Source organism: Lepidothrix coronata, unplaced genomic scaffold (genome assembly GCF_001604755.1).
Source record: "Lepidothrix coronata isolate B3197 unplaced genomic scaffold, Lepidothrix_coronata-1.0 Scaffold4, whole genome shotgun sequence".
NCBI classification, from domain to species: Eukaryota; Metazoa; Chordata; class Aves; order Passeriformes; family Pipridae; genus Lepidothrix; species Lepidothrix coronata.
Window position 1 is genome coordinate 2,980,838 of NW_016690184.1, and position 17,826 is coordinate 2,998,663.

General features: G+C 37.4%; 1 protein-coding gene across 2 annotated transcripts in view; it reads right to left on the reverse strand.

Annotated features, from left to right (window-relative positions):
* Window positions 1-1,278: 1,278 nt before the first annotated feature.
* Window positions 1,279-17,826, reverse strand: part of LMBRD1 (LMBR1 domain containing 1) — a 74,581-nt gene continuing 58,033 nt past the window's right edge. The window contains exons 14-16 of one of the 2 annotated variants that reach the window (XM_017826510.1): window positions 14,974-15,049; window positions 3,368-3,459; window positions 1,279-3,210 (exon numbers count right to left, since the gene is read on the reverse strand). In XM_017826510.1, the coding sequence (XP_017681999.1) occupies window positions 3,091-3,210; window positions 3,368-3,459; window positions 14,974-15,049 (288 nt within the window). In that variant the 3' untranslated portion in view covers window positions 1,279-3,090. Of the gene's footprint in view, window positions 3,211-3,366; window positions 3,460-7,284; window positions 7,447-14,973; window positions 15,050-17,826 lie in introns of those variants that run through there. The other variant, XR_001876682.1, reaches the window with a different exon arrangement.

Here is a 17,826-nt window from a genome sequence, read left to right on the forward strand (position 1 = left end):
GTATATTCATTACAATTACATTAGTGCATACAAAATCTTTTAAAACCTTGTCAGTCAAATGGTTCATTGAACTCCTGAGAAATTTTAGTGAGGATGTGGCAGGTGAAGAATAATTCCAATTATGAATGCTGACAGTTATTTACTGCTTGTATGACAGAGGGTGACAGCAGATGTCTGAAACAACTTTTGAACTCTCCCATAGAAGCCTGCTTCTTCATAGCTGCAGCTTGCCATGGGCTGCTGTGGTGGGTTGACCTTGGCTGGACACGAGGTGCCCACCCTGCCGCTCTATCACTCCCCTTCCCAGCAAGACAGGGGAGAGAGTAAGATGGAAAAAAAACAACTCATGGGTTGGGATAAGACAGTTTATTTAAAGCAAAAAGTAAAGCAAAGCTTGCATGCGCAGAAGCGAAAGATAGCAGGGTTTATTCTCTACTTCCCATGAACAGCAACGGTTGGCCACTCCCGAGAAGCAGGGCTTCAGTACGTGTGAGAGTTTCTCAGCAGGCAGCCATTAGACAATGAATGCCCCCCTTCCTGCTCCTTGCCTTAGCTTTTATATCTGAGCTGATGTCATACGGTCTGGAATATCCCTTTGGTCAGTTTGTTTCAGCTGGCCTACTTGGGTCCCCTCCCAGGATCTTGCCCTCAACTGAGGAAGGAATGTTACAGTGTTGGTGGTGTGCTCAGCAGTAGCCAAACCACCGGTGTGTTATCAACACCCTTCTAGCTGCCAATGCAAAGCACAGCACCGTGAGGGTTACTGTGGGGAAATGAACTCCAGCTCAGCCAGACCCAATACAGCTGCTTATAAATCTGATTTAACACTTGGATTCAAAAAAGTGGCGAATCCAACCTACTGAATCCAATTAAAGAGACAGTCACCAACTCAAAGGCAGATCATTGTATTTCTGCATATAGACTATTTCGACAGCAAACAGGACTGGATTGGGAAGAACCTGGAAATTAATGAAATCCTAGGAAAAGGAGACACTTACAGCAACAAATGCCTAGGCAATGACCAGGCGTCTTGACCACTGACCCTCTAAGGCCGTGTACAACATGAAGCAGCTACACAGTACAAAACCAACACCTTCCTGCCAATCTTGTCCAGATGAGCAGCAATCTCCCAGTGAGAAGTTAAGGTAGAATGGATATAACTCTGCAAAACTGGGTGTTACAAACAAATCTGTACATGATACAGGCAAAGAAAGAAGTGATAATTACCACAGGTTAAAGCTGAAGATGAAAAATTAACAAAACCCACAAACAAAGGAGGACATCTGAACAGCTACCTTTATTTAAATTAGCTCATGTAAGTTTTCCATCAGGGCATCCACAAATAAGTATGCTCCAACTTCCTGCTACCTTTTGGATGCAGCTTCCAGACAGCCAAAATCAGGTTCCACCTTTTGTTTGAGTTACTTGAACTTCTTTTAAATAATTTCCTGAAAGTTTCACCAATGGTCATGTTTAAATAGTATTCAGCTAATTCTAGTCAAAGGGAGCTCAGATTGACTAGTCAAATTCCAGTACCTACTGTCACTGTTTGAATACATTTGTGTCCTTTCAAATGTCTCATTGGCAGCAAATTGATTGACTGGTATTAGTTGAACAGACCTGACTGCATATTTGTAGCTCATGATAACCTACAAGAGACATTCTTCCAGGTTGCCACCAACATTTATGCTATTGGAGTAGCTGGCACAGAAGGCTTGTTCAAAGACTTCAGTTTTGTTTCTTCCTATAAAAGTCCAAACATCAGTTCCCTGTGTTCATGCATTAACTAAGCAACTCACCTAAGACTTCCTCAAATACTGAAGTTAAATTAAAATTCAGAAGTTCCCGAGACCCTGCTGTTCTGAAATACTGCAGGAAGAGGCAGACTGTTCTTGAAATAACTTTAGTGTTTGCAAACATGCAAACAGGACATAATAATTCCCCCACATTTTAATAGCTATTTAACAATTAGTCTTGTAAAAAGACTACATAAGTTACATTTCCATGGGCTTGCATGGACTATAGTGTCCCTCAGGTAGCCCTAGAAGCTTAAAACCCTGTATTTGTAATCATTGTCTCTTTCTGAGTCTGTGAAAGGATATCTGAAGATTTTTTCCAGACTTAGAAATATAGTTCAGTAACTATATAGCTAAAATAGGATTACTTTACAAAAACAACATGAATGACAAAAATATTTATGAACTGTGTTTATATAAACATATTGGCTTGTAAACAAGTTGACAACATTTACATTAAATACTGAGAGAAAACTTCAAACTAGACAATTTGCATTAAAGAGAAAAATATGTTAAAAATTAATTGCATCTCAATTATTCCATTAGTTATGACTAAATCAGGCACCTGGCAGTTTCAGAACTGAACTGTGCTAAAACACTGCAACAGTGCTGAATATTGTAATTTACACTAATGATTTCCTCTGATAGAGTAAAAGCCACCTCATAGTTACCCGAGGATTCCCATGGTAACTCAGTGGGGATAATAGTATGAAAATTACTTATTTTTCATGGACTGGGAACTCACCACCTAAGTGAATGTTTTTGGCATACTTTAGAGGACAGTCTCTTATTAGCTATAGTTTTGTATGGATATCCCAGAAATGCCAGCAAAACTAATGCAAAAGTCAAACCCTTCTGAAAGTATAAATCTAATCCAAATATTTCCAGCAATATTTGCACTGTTTTGCAGGATTTTAGCTAGTTTATTTACGAATAAAAAAGTCCTACATGTTGAGCGTGAAAGTATTTAAGAAAACTTAAGTTAACAGAAAAACACAATGAATTATGAAATAGTTACAACAGTTCATCAAATTATACATCAGAAATTTACATACATGTTTAATCATAAAACAATATTTTCTATATATTATTCAAACTCAGCTTCAATATTCGTTCTCATTTAACAGTGATACTCAAAAAGTGATATTCAGGTTTTTTACCTCTTTAAGTGATTACAGTTATTTCTTCTATCTTTACAGGTGCAAGGATGCTTATTTGGATACAAATTCCACACGGGTATGACTTGCAACATAACTTTAAATTACACTTTTTTCATCTTGAAGGCAAAAGGATATCAATGGTAATAAACAGACAGTTCATCATCACTCATGTCTGAATCATCATCATCCACTTCACCTTCAATGACTGATTTCTTGCCTTTGCAGCATGAAACAATTAATCCAATTAAAAAGACCTGCAAATTTTAAGTAGTAGAAGTTACTGTTAATTCAATTAAGGGGAACAGAAGGGCAATATACGTAAAACAAAGTAGCATGGTGGTGATGCAAATGATGCAATGACAACTACTGTAAATTATCCAACTTGATTTAGTGATCTCTAAAAGTACTTACTGCAATGAATGCCCAGTTCCCAAAGTAATAGGCAGCACTGAAGAACCAAAACTTATGAAGAAAGAGGTACGTTCGAGTGACAATACACTGATCTAAAATGAAAGGAAACAGTACTGATTAACATAGAACAACAAAAAAAAAATCAGCTAACCCAAATATAATAGGATAATAATTTAGCAGTTTTAGAGAATATTCAGATCTGCAGAACAATTACACTCATTGAATATCATTGACTCTCCTCTCCCATGAAGGTATACAAGACCGACATTTGTTGTTACAAAGAGTGACTGTGACAGGTAACACTAAGTCACAAGTTACACAGGTAACTCCCTTACCACCGGGTACAATTTCTCCTGCAGATGTGCCAATTATTAACTAGAATCTGTCCAAATGGAACTCACTTCCCATTTTAAATAAACCATAGCCAGAAAGAGATACAAAGCAGATTTTGGATTAAACATACATTTCAGGACTCTGAAAAAAAGGTGTCTCTACTAGGATTGCATAAGTTTTGTAAATCAATGTCAACTACAATGTTGAGTGATGTAGGCGAAAAAACCCCAATATGTACTGAGACTTTTGCAATCCAGATAGCAGAGGACTTATTTGTACCTAAGACCTAAAACCATGGTTAAACCTTACTCCTCTAACATGTATTTTTTGATGTGATTGCATTTTTCCTTTTTAAGAGGCAGATTCTAACAAAATTAAGAATCAAATTGCCAAGGCATTTTCAACACTGCAGACAGGGAGCATAAAGGTTTGCATGGGACACTGAACCTGTGACATTTGAGAGATCAGGTCAGGGTGGCCAGCAGGACACACGAGCCAGTTGAACCTCTCCAGTGCAAGGAGTGCACTGAGTTTATGCTAAGGTATAACACGATTTTTTTCTTTACTTACTATGCTTCAAACCCCACCTAAAGCCCATTTCAGAGCAGGAATTCGTGTCTAAACAACTTGAACACTAGAGAAAGTAAGCCACACAAATTGCCGTTTGGACCATAGGTTTGGAAATATTCCCCAGGTACAGTTGAAGTATAGAACTTCCTGTCTTCTAAACTTCTGAGCGATAGGCTGCTTATATAGTTATATAGTTTACCTTTCAGCAGCCATCGTAACTGCAGATAGTATTGTCAATACCATCTGCAGCTCTCCAGCTGGTTACCTGAATTAAAAACAGCTGAAAGACTTTCAGATAACTCTTCACCATAATTGCATTAAGTAGGTGACGGTAAATATTTTAGAATAGTTTGACCTTGAGAAAACATTTCTATGCAATGTGTCACAAGAGCAGTTAACTAATTTTTACCTGAACTAATATATTTCTGAACTAATATATTACTAAATTGGTTGACATCACACAACATTCTTAATCAATTTATTCCTCCGTATGACCCAATTTAGCTTAAGTTATAATGAACAACCTGAATTAGGATAACTACTTGTTATCCAGAATGATCAGTGAGAATATTACTGGCACATCTTGATCATGTGGAGCAGAAATATACATGGAAAATTACTAAGCCTCCAACAGATTAACTGCCATCACTTTAAAAATACAGCATATTATGTAGCGCTGACCAAGGCACAAAGCCAAGATTCAAGATAAAACAATGTTTTAAACAAAGAATGACAAGTACTAACTGTTTTTGTTTTCAGTCCATTGATGACTCAGTTTATCAACTAGACAATGAAAGAGATAATACCCTCTGTAAATCCACAGATCAAACTGGGAGGAGAGCAGAGAATCAACACACTAGATGACCATATTTAGGAGAGACCTATTTTTCAAGTCCTTTGAAAAAGTCCTCAAAGTTTAACAGAGACAGAAGCCCTGTACTTGGAACAAAGAGACATCATGCAACACTGCAGGCTGGGGGTTGACCAGATACAACTACATAATAGGAGAAGGTTCACCATTGGCATGGGTAAACATTGAAGCTGCTGTCTGTGGAAACATTCGCAGCTGGACGGACCTGAGCTAACTGCTCTCCTTGACCCTGCTGGGGTGTTGGACCAGACTGTCTCTTAAGGTCCTGTGTGTGCCTGAAATCATTACACAAACGTAGATGTAGAGACAACACACATCTAACTGACAATGGCATTTTGGATGGAAAACCCACAGTGAAAATGTCATCCACAGACAGATGAAGTTTACATACCCAAATTCAAGTAGAAACTAGTTTTGCCTAAAATACACTCAAAACTACTGCCAAAAGAAAACCTGCATCTTTACTGCAGGTAAAACCTGCTAAAACATAAAAGCACTGCATATTCCAAATCCTAAACGTATTGAAGACATGGCTTCAGGTATCCAAGAACACTTATTTCATACAGCTCTTGCTGTGAATTACTTAAAAGCTGTGTTGCAAAAAGCAGCTGCCTCTTACAGTTTCTAGGAACAGCTTTGGTCACAGACCAAATTGTTGAGATGGACCAGACAAAGCAAGCTTCAGCAGCCTTCAGATACTAGCAAGTATATAAAAAGTTTTGTAATTTCAAGTTTCCCTTTTTGTCTTGTACCTATGATCTCAACCTATCTTTATCAATACTTCACAGTGTTATGGTCACTCAAGGACTTCCAGTGTCCACAGAAGTTTATGTTAATGATTCTACTTCACGTATTATTTCCACAGCTGTCTCTGGAAACAGATTCATGGAATAGCAGCAACAGCTGCCTCAGCCACAAATACAGTATTTGTTTTCTTGTTGACTAAATAGGGAAAAATGACTTTGTTTTTTAGTATCTCTTACTCAGCAGTTTCTACAACAGTGGTTTCTTGCATATTCTATTTGAGCACATCCCCACTTACTCCACATTCTTCTCTGCTGTGAGATATATACATACACAGAAAAGTAACAGTAACCTCATTCATCTGTTGAGCCTGCTTTTGCACTTCACAGTCCTGCTCCTCTGCTGCTGCTACTTCACTGGTTTCACAAGTTAAAATTAATCTCCCATAGAAAGCTTTTACAATTTTTTGGGTTGTGGCATCCTATAGCAGTGATCTTTCCCTCAGCTAACTTCTCCCAGAAATTGCTTAAATCTTCAGTTCATCACTCAGCTTTCACAATAATGCAAGTCTTAAAGAGTTCATCATCACTTGTTTCAAGGTTAATTTTGCAACAAATTTACATCTTTGATCTCTTTTCAGACTGGAAAGTATATGGGAAAACACACTACTCACATATAGCAAGATGTGAAAATATCTCCCAACTGGTTGTATGTAGCTACAATAGCTGCCCACTTAAAGAGATCTGAATCACTAAGCTTCCAACATTTCAAGCTGACAGCACTTTGAAGCACTACAGTGCACTAGAAGCATGAGTATCAAACCACTCAGATGTTAAACAACAGTTCATAGATCTTAAAAGACTGTAGATAGCTATGTCTAACATACACACACAAAAACCTGCCTGCTGTTAATTCCCAATTGTTTGGTTTTGGTGTGGGCTTTCTTTGCTCAGCTGGAAGAGGTAGTGAGATGGCACCTAAAACAGACCTGTAGAGACCAAAAGTCTAGGTGGATAAAGCCTAGTCCAAAAAGCTACTTTATTCAACAAAAGCTGCTCAGTAGGTTTGGAATCTAATCCTGACAAAGGAAAAGATTTAGCAGGCTAAGGAGAAGCCAGGAACTTGGAAGACAGGAGTAATGAGGAGCCTGGAAAAGCTATTTGGGACAAGCTATTATTTAGAGGGCAAACTCTGCTTTTTTCAGCGCTTCAAGCTGCAGGTAATTTGTGTATGAGACTTCACAAGGTGTATTTGCAAATCAAGCACAACCTGATATAAAACTAGACAGACAGAAAAGTGATGTAATCAATGTAAATAATCTGGTTTTATAACAAATAGTCAGATCTGATTTTGTAACAAAGGTTACAAGCCTAGATAACCAGCAGCTATTTGCATTTACTTTACACTACATGAACAATTGCAGCAGCCACACAACTTCTTGATGATAATTACACATTATGAATGTTTACATTAAATGGCTCGAGAATTTGCAAGTCCCATCAGGGCTAGCAGGGCTTTATAGCATAAGGAGGCTTCCAGTAAGATTCTCCAAGATTTTGTGCTGAAAAAAGAAAAAAGTTTCTGAATGCTAAATAACAAGAACCATGTCCTGCTGAGCAATCTGGGTCACATAACTATTTTTTCCAACAGTCAGATTTAAACAAAGTGACTTGTACGAACAGGATTTGCATTCTTGTATGAATGCAGGATTTAGTTGTAGAAAGAGGGTTCTGGATCTTAGAATCAACGAAGCACAAACAAGCTTTACCTAAACGTAACAAGAGTTTTCACCACTTCCCTCTATACACTCAAAGAGCCCATCAGTCCTCTTTTGGCCATTTTAAATTTGGAGTTCATCTTTGCACAGTTATGGCATTATAATGCAAAACTGCACCCAGCTATAAGGCTTCTATTTCAGTTTCTTTACAGAGATTCTGTGAGGGTGCCAAGATTTGCAGGTATTAACAGACTAGGTGAAAACCATTTAATGAGATTTGAAGAGCTAAACCCGTTAATCTCATTTTTCATAATTTTAAAGGATAAATTGACTTTAATGTTTATTAAATATCTCCAAGTGAAGAAAATACTAATTCTACAAGGCCATGTGTATAGTGCAAAGGTACAGCATTAGCCAATAACTAAGATCTGAAGCCATGTTAATTCCAATGAGATAATACCCATTTTCTACAGAGAAGCAATAAACCCCTAGATCAGCCCGGTGAAGAAAAGTGTTCTCAGTGTTTTTGTTTAAACTAGACACCTTTTGAAACACTGTGTACAATTTAGGTTAATTACAACAGTGGCCAGATGTGTTTAAACACAAGCCATAATTGCTACTTCTTGCCTATAAAGTGCTAATTTAAATTTGAACTTCTGCAAGATGCATTCCTGAGTCTCCTTTCAGTAACTAAAGGCAAATTACTCTTGTTTTAAAGACCTAGCTAGTGACAAGCATCAAAGTCAATACCCTAGGGATGAACATGGATGCAAAATTCCAGAAAGCAAGCAGTGGACAGCACAACCTATCATTTTGATACTAATCAAAACCTTTTCCATTAGCTACCTATAACATTTTGGAGTATCAACTTGGCACAAGCTTAAACTTTCACTAGTTCAGACTTGAAACTACAGTACACCACTTGACAACTAATTTTGTCATGTCATTTCTACTTGTCTCATACTGTCTTTATCTGATTACTTAAAGAAGGATGTGTCCTGTGGAAAGAAGGATTCCTTGTTTTTCCCATCCTGAGAGAATGCTACATGAAAAGAACTTGGAACACGGGAAGAAAGAAGATACTTTAAAAGAATTATCTTGACCTCTTTATATCCTTACAGAGTACCTCATATTCTGTCTGCAGACAGAAGTATTTACAGGCAGCTGACACTCAAAGAAGCATTTAAGGAAGCAGAGCAACCTCTCATGCTGGAATGCCCTCCTTATTCTCTGGAGAAGAAAAACAGTTATGATCATGATTGAAGAGTCAAAAGACCTGATGCCAAGTTCTTTTAAATAAGAAGCCGGATGTGAATTTGTGATTTTTTTCATCAGTGATGCTCTGAAAACAACAGCTTTATTCCTGTCTTCTTTAGACACAATTTAGGATACACGTGGCTGTAATCCAGTCAGGTTTCTCCCTCACGGTTCAGAAAGGATTTGCCCAGTCCAGTGTCATTCATCCAGCCACTGAAAATATTTCCAATACATGCTGCAATTAATGTTTCTCAGTGATTAAAAGATGTGGTGGAATTGCTACTTAGAGGCCAAATATTATGCCTTCTTTTGTTAAGAAAACTGCCTTTATTTAAAAGGCCATTTTGTAGACAGTGTTGGTAGGTTTCTTACTCAAAGGGTTCATTACTTGCTTTTAAGAATGGATGTATACCCCTCAATCCTTTACAAGGAGCTTCAATTCTTATTCCAAAGTACTGATAATATCAGAGCATTTCACTTGACTGTTGGGCTTAAATACAACAGGAAACAGAAGTAGCATGTAGATCCAAGAAGAAACTGTGCAATTACTTTACTGCCATTTAACATTTCGGAGTATTTAGAAAATGCAGCCTCATCTCTCTCCAGTTATGATTACATGGAGGGAGAAGAGGGGTAGTTCATACTGTCCATGGTGGTGGGGTGCAGAAAAAAATTGCAGGAATTGATGTATCTACAACTGCGTGTCAATGAACAATGCACTGCAAAAAGATATTTATGGCACTCTTAGCTGCTCATGCTGTTTACAGCTGCCAAACAGGGCTTTCTGTGGTCAGACCTGCACCATTGTGCTTATTTATACTGAGTACTTACGGTTATAGAGGACTTCAATAATGTTATGCATAAGTAGAGTGTCATAGCTTTACTTGCTCTAAGAAATCCAACTAGGAATTTTTTCCTTCCCCTGCCCCACTCTAAGAAGAGAGAGTTTGAACGGAGAGGGGAAGAGGGGAAATTACCTTTACATAGGAGCTGGCAGAACTGCATTCCCAGCTAATGGCCCATCTGAGGCTGCAGTGAGTTTTTCTTTTCTGCTGCCTTCCACACAAAGTGGGAGAACAGTGTGGTTCTCTCTACTCTGAGATGGGGAGTCTGTGTGTGCATTTGGAAAAGCTTTGAGGCTCTTGACCTGGTCATTTCTGACCATTTGCCTTGGCTTGCCTGCATGCTGCCCTTGCCTCTAGCCTGAACCTGCTGCAATTTCATCGGAGAGTTTGTGCTCATTGGGAGAAAAAGAGGAGCCTTGAGCACCACCAGCCAAGGACAGCGGTGCGTTCTGTGGGAAGTAGACTGCCCTTCTTTCCCTCTATTCCCTTCCCCCTCTTGGTGGGAGAAGGCCCCACTCCAACTTCTCCCGTGATCCGAGACCCCGCGCAGTGACCGCCAGAGCCCGACAGCGCCCCCTGCAGGCCAACACAGAGCACTGCAGGCTCTGCACCTCCAGCGATCCAACAGCGCCCCCTGCCGACCGTGATTAGAACCGCGCTAGAGGACAGAGAAGTACTCAGACTGTATTTTTTTGAAGGGGACTTTTGGGTTGGGTACAGGACTATTGTCTAGTTGTTTTTTTGTGTTCTGTTACTGTCTTTGCCAACATACACATATCTTTTAATAAAGGGTTGTTGTTTCTTCCTTTTTTCCATACTTCCTCGATTGGAGCCTCTTAGTTTTGGATTTACAAATGCTGAGAGAGAGGAGTTTGGTCTATCTCAACTCATCCTCCTTAGCAAACATTCCAGTTTCTTTAAACTGAGACAGAGATTCAGGGTAAAGTACTAGTAAGGTCATTCACTAAAGTAAAAGGAAACTGGACAGAGTCCTCACTAAAATCATCATTTAGGCTTTATGTGAAACATTTTGTAATTGTGCAAATTAATTAATTTAAAACAACAATTTGCAAGTGGTAACATAGTCAAACAGCTCTTCATACAAAATTACAAAATATTGAAAGTTCTGAGCAATTTGCTTTTAGTTTCCCTTTGCATGTCTCCTGATTTGTCTAAAGGAGAAACAAAGAATATGCTCCTGTTTTGGCATTTGTCTTTGGAGCTCCTTTCCAGTTTGACTAATGTCTACATCTAATCTTTATTCTCACTAAAATAAAGCCTGAGATTCTGAACTTGACTTCTAGCTAACAAAAGTGTCTTGGAAGAAGGTGCAGATCTAGTTAACTCAGTAAGACCTTCTCAGTTCAAAGCCTCAGAAACTGAGATAATCTTTCTTCTTTCCCACTTGAGATTTAGCTCCAAGTTAGTGCAGGTCTGTGAAAAAGGCCCAGCAGACAGACTGTACTACGCATTTAGCAGGCCTTGGGTAAGACTCATTTCCCCAGTGAAAGAAGTGAAAGAATCCAAGGGGGATTCTAAGCATGTTGTGCATTTAAAGTGCATGATGCTTAAAAAAAATAATTTAGGGGGTTGTTTTTGTCTAGAAAGAGGTAGAAAGTGTTAATCAGATATCATAACTAAGGCTGGAAAAAGTCTTTTATATAGCCTTGCAGCTAAGTCATTTCTCATTTACATTAATCTCATTAACCTGTTTAGCTAAACCTATACCAAGCTTTCAGTGCATTAGTCCAGGTGAAAGAGTCTTAATCAAATAACTGAACTCCTTTGCTTGACCTTATGCTCAACTGAACTGTAGGCCCAACAGTTCAGCTGGCATTAGGCCTTGAAAACAACAATCAAATAAGATATTTGCCCAACTGTATCAAACACTGAAAATTAATGTCTTGCCTATAACAAATTTATTAAATTTATGGCTCCAAAATACTACTTAAAAAGCTTTTAAAAAGTCTAATTTAACCAGAACACAAAACTTGTGCAAGATGTTTAAATATAACTTAAAAAAAAGATACTTTGAGTTGTAATATGCACCCTACCCTATTATTTTTTGGCTTCTGTTCTGTTTCATGCAGTTACGCTACTGAAGACTTTGGCATTGAGTATAAAACAGATTCACCTCCTGCATATCAGGAGTAGAGACGAGTTTTGCTGCATGAAAGCAGATAATATAATGCTAAACTAGTACAAATTATGTATCTATTATAAATACTTGAGAGTATATTTTTATAAGATGGCATTTTAACTGCCTTAAGTTTCCCTAGGACGTGTAATTGTCCTTTTGACCAAGCCAGACACTAGTTTGAAACACATCTGTAGGAAACACCGCCCATTAAAGACTAAAGTTTAATGACATCAAAATTTTTGAGAGCATTAGCTATTACAAGAAGATCAGGTCTATTCTACCACCTCAGACAGAAAAAAAAAAATCTACTTAGTAACAGCAAGTAAAGATCATATCTACAGCATTTGAGTATTCGATAACACAGCAGATTGCTATAAGCTTATCTATCAGCACAGACAATAAAAGTTTGTTTCATGTTTAAGGAAAAACACCTATTAGAACTAACTCAGTTTAAATGGAACAAAATAAAGTGCAGAGAAGACAAATCAATATTTGTATTTAGTTCCAGTTCGATGGTTTACATAAACCAGAAGGCAATTCAAACTGCAAGTGCTTGCCCAACACCTTTATCTTAACTTAAAGTTATTTGCATCTATTTTTGCCCATGTCTAATATCCTTAAAAACAAGGAAAATTGTATTAAGAAGTCTAGTTTCTACCTCTGAAATAAGTTTCACTTGCCAGGATACTGTCTGATCACAGAAAAGAGTAGCATCTAAACCAGTTATTTTCATTAGTTTTGTTCCTAGGTATTACAAACGGCAGGTACTTCAAGGCAACCACTACATTTCCACTTTCTAAAACTGACTGGATGAAACAGTGAATAAAGTGTCTTCACTAATGCAACTTTTTTTTTAGTATTACAAAATAAAGTTTTCTTTCATTCATAAAAACGTTTGAATGGCCTGACTATCATCTGCAGTTAATACAACTCCACTATAGCCTTTTCATTGCATTAACGTTCACATTTAAGAAATACCCATCCATCTTCTACTTACACTAAGTTAGCACAGGACAGCATATCAACACACCTTCTCCACCTCTTTCCTACAAAGAAGGGGGAATGTGACTCAAAGATTGCCACTGCAACAGCACGTTAATGATGACAAACCAAAGCCATCATTTACACAGACCAACTCTTGTATTCAGCACAACAGGAGACTAGTTTTAAGCATCAGCTATATTGTCTCCCTTAGTTAAAGTAAATTAGGAAAGAAAATCAAAGTATTAAAAGTATTCAAAAAAAGTATTCAAAAGTATGGGTGCAATTTCATATGTTTATAAGGAACTGGGGTTGGACTGAAATAATTAAGCAGTAAAATCTGAGGAAATCAGACTATTTTAATTTCTCTCACAAACGTCAAGACCAATGAGCTTTATCAATGCCACTGAGTATATTCTCCCAGCAAATAGTAGCCAAGTCAAGAAGCTGTTCACAAGAAATAAAAACCTATACAACTTGGTCAAAGTGATCTCATTTTGAAACACAACAGATGTTGTTCTTCTAAATTCTGCCAAAAATAGAAGTTTCTATTTTAATCACAAAGATACAGCAGCCTAAATGTGAGTTGAACAACTATATTTGCCGAAATAGAAAAACACTTGAAACTGCATTAAGTCTAAAGATAGCAATCAAAAAAATGGATGAATGATTTAAGTATGAGGGAAGACAGGAGACAAATTCATTCCCCTTGGGAAATGCTATGAACCACCAGGAATAAGACTAACACATACATACTCAATTTGAAGATATTGTAAATACAAGGGAACCACCTTGCAAAGGAGACCATGGCCTAACAGATTACAAAGAAAGAACTAATGGTCCAGTTATCTCCACTAGTACAAAATCTTGTCCAATAACAAGTAGGAGAAAACCTGAGGAGCTGTTAAGATCTTCTAGAAGCAGTCAAAACCCAGGAGTTACAGAATACTGATAATAAGAGGAGAATATAGGACAACTATTTACCTTTTCTATCAATTAACAAACATTATCAAACATTTTGTAAGTATATAAATGCACACATAATACAACTGCTCTTCATACAGAGGAGCTGAAAGTTTGCCAGAGTAAGAACAATTGAAAGCTTGGGTCTGAAAAGATCTGGACCATTCTGAAGGCCATAAATCTTTTGCTGAGATCAAAGCAATCAATATAATTGATTGTGACCTTAAAGAACAGTATCAGTATTGCAATGGTTGGTGCAATTCAAGTTGTTTCAAACTGTGAAAAAACTGTCCATATGCAGAGGGAAAAGAAGGTGAAACGTAACACTGTAAAAAACAAATCCAGTATGATTTCAATTAGTTTGTATTTTTTTTAATGAAACCAGGCTAAAATTCATTCACACCTTTACTCAAGTTTCAAAGGCAAATAAATACCAAATAAAATGTTACTAGTCTCTCTAAAAACAAATAAAAATATCAACTTTAAGACCTGCATAGATGGAAAGTCAAGGAACACTTCAGAATTACCTATCTGCTTGATAGTCACTACTCACAGCTCTAGAATATATCTTCTGCTCAAAGGTCAAAAAGGGATGGTTAATAACACAAATGATCAAGAGTTATACTTGATATCATAAGGAACAATAATTAAGAGGATTACACGAAAATAATTTAGTTCCACTGGTAGTGTTGCTCATGGAAGAGCCCATGTTTACTTATTTATCAAAATCTCATAACTCTTATCTGTAAAGTTCCACTAAGAATTTCCAGTTCCACTAATTTCAGATCTTATTTTTCCTGAGTACATTGAGAAATTTAATAGAATACTTGTCTGGACATTTCTATGGTAAACATATACACTGAAGTGACACTTCCCATGCTAAGCTATTCACCAGCTGGGATTTATTTTCAACATCTTGTACATACACATTAAAGCAAGTGAGAAATTTTAAAGCAAAGTGGAATGTTTTGTTGGCCAAAGGTTCTACTAAAAATGGTCATTTCTTCAAATGAATCAAGTAAGCTTTAAGAAGCTATTTTTTGGTCTTAGCTACATATCATAGCTTATTATTATATATTATACCAAAGCAAATAAAAGCCATGAAGAGAGCGACTGAGTTGCTTATCACAAACAACCACGCACCTATCACATTAGAAATACAAGAAATAAATATATCTAACTCACCTTCAGGTGCATCTGCATCACAGTCTTTAGATACAAATGTCACATTCCTTGGCTGGCCATCAACTGTCTGATTACTCTGCATTATAAAATATAGAAAATTAGTCTATCAGCAGTGTTCATCCAATGATAGTCCCCAAACCAAATACATTTCCAAATAAGTTTTTAATTTTATCAAAACTGCATTGACAAAACTCTTACAATATTTAAACAGATTGTTTTTTGAACAGTATATGCAGAGTAAGCTGTAAATGGTAAAACATGAACATTTTTAAGTACCCTTTCATTTTAAAAAAATATAGCTTGTGTTCTTTTTCAAGACACAAACCCCAAATTTCATCTCTGAAATTAAATCTTTTAACTGACCATAAAAAGAATCTGAAACTCAACTTTGGTGCTAAAGACACCATGAAAATACTAGGCTTCCATAATGATACCGAATGCAATTCTCTTCCGGTCTAAAGGCCAGATGGTAATATCCAACACACTTAGACAGCCAGAATGGAAGAAGACAAATTATGCTGAAGTTAACAATTTAGAACCCAAATGTGCCTGCTTAAGTGGCCCAAATCTTTGGAAACCCAATCCTTTCAGAGACTGACATGAACTCTTTATCTACCACATTTTTGAATGAGTGAATAATTTTAGCAGAGTCCTTTGCACTCCATTGATTTCTTCATACATTAATTCACTTTAAAGGGTCTGATACCTACTTTCATGTTCATGATTTCCTAAACAGAAAGCCCTCTAAAGAAAACAGTAATGGTCAACACCTTTTCTCCTTCAGACTGAAGAAAATATTCCTTAAAACATACCAGCAATCAGTACAAGCTGGTACAGAGAACTGTCTCTCTGACAGCTTAACTGAGAAAGTTTATCAATATTAAGCAAACACAGCCTTCACTGTGAACATTCAAGAGAAACAACCAAATGTCTATCCTAAAGGATCCTTTAGGATAGCAACAGTTTATATGTCCAGTTAATTTTGATTCATGCAAAGACAAGGAAGTGTGGAGACCACTACTGCTTCAAAAAATATGGATCCAAAAGGAGTATGATTAGTCACAGGAATCAATGGAACCAAAAGTAGGAGGACAGTGGATAGAAACAATAGGAAAAGAACAGAAGACATGAAACTTCAGTTATTCAGTGTACATTTAGTAGTGGCCCATCTCTGGGATGTATTCCAGCTGGCTGTCACCATTACAGCTTACACTGCTCAGAGTGCTCCTTTCAAAGGACAGCATTGTACCTCAAACAAGTACACAGGGCATACAAAACCCATAGATCAATCAATCACAACATGGCCATTTCAAAAATTTCACCTTCCTTATCTTTATTCACTTTAGTATTTTAATAGTCGTGCCTGTAGCAAATGTGGATAGAGCCTTCCCAAATCTTCGTTCGCGAAGCCTCGCCATGGCATTTTAATAGTAGGGTTTTTCATATACAACCTATGGGCTTTCTTTGATAACATCTATGCTTTTTTCTAGGTCTTATATCAGTGTTGTTCTCCATGAACACTCCTGCAATTTAAGACATTTTTAGCACAAGTATCGCTGGAGAAGAACTCTAGTGTTCTGTTATCCCACCTAGTCCAAGGCTGAAAGCTGGAGGCATCAAGGACAAGCAAGAGACAAAACCAAGTACAGCACTCAAGCATGTGTGCTGTAAGAGGTGACACATTTTGAATACTTAAGAAAATAGCAAGCTATCATATAACGGGTTAGGTTACAGCCTGTAACACCAACAAAATTTGCTCCTGCTTTATATTCAGGATCAAGAAATTGAAAAGACCTGTTTGTACGCTTGGCCATCTAAGGGATACTTCTGGATTCCTACTGCTGACAGAGACACTCAGGGTCCTGCAGTTTAGGTCCACTCCTACAAATTAGCTATGTGGTGGCTGAGGAAGGAAAGTGACTGTTCCCTGCTTAAGGACCAGAGCAGCAAAAGTATCAGTGTCACTCATGGCATATGCCAGTCTTAATTCCTGTCTGTGTCAGTCAAGTCCTAAAGGTCCACTAGGTACAAACATCAGCAAGCAATGGTCTTTCTTTCAGACAAATGCAAAATAAACTTTGATCTCGTTGAATGGAAATAGCAATTATATTTGAGTATGGGCAAAATTATGATTTCTCTAGAAAGCCGAGAAGGTGGCCTGGATGTGGATAGAACTCTGTGAAAGGTTATGAAGAGACTCATGGTTGATTAGCAGATGTTACAAATTGTCTTAAGAGGTGAACCCAAGCTATCCTGGGTGTTTGAAGAGCTATGAAAGTTGACCAAAGCTCTACACGGGGACTCAGTTTGTAAGGCCACTATATCCAAAGGAAATTTTCAAAAGTTTCCTATAGACAGCATAGCTGAAGACACTTTTGATGAACTGGGGTCACATGCTTTGAACACACTGGTGGTCAAAATATTAATAAAGCTAGCAGCCCAGGTCTCGCTAATGTTAATTGGCTCATAAGAGCTCCACTTTTCTATACATACTCAGTTAAAAGGAAAAACCACCAGCACTTCCAAAATAAAAGTTCTTGTCAAGAGTAAAAGTCTCCAAAGGAAACAGTTCAAAATTTAAACAGGAATTTAACCTGTCTAATGCATTACTATAGATTTTGGTTAGAAATTAGTTTAACAGGTTAACAGATTGGGAATTACTGTAGAGCAAAGCAAAGGGAGAAGTACTCTTACCCAGTCTTTCTGTGAGCCACCAGATTGTAATATACATGTTTATCAGCCCACCCATCCACTAAGCTGACTTGGAATAATCCTCACTTTTTGCTTGTTTTTTTACACAGTGGTGGTTACCAGTGGTGTTACTTTAAATGATGGAATTGACAGTGGTGTGTG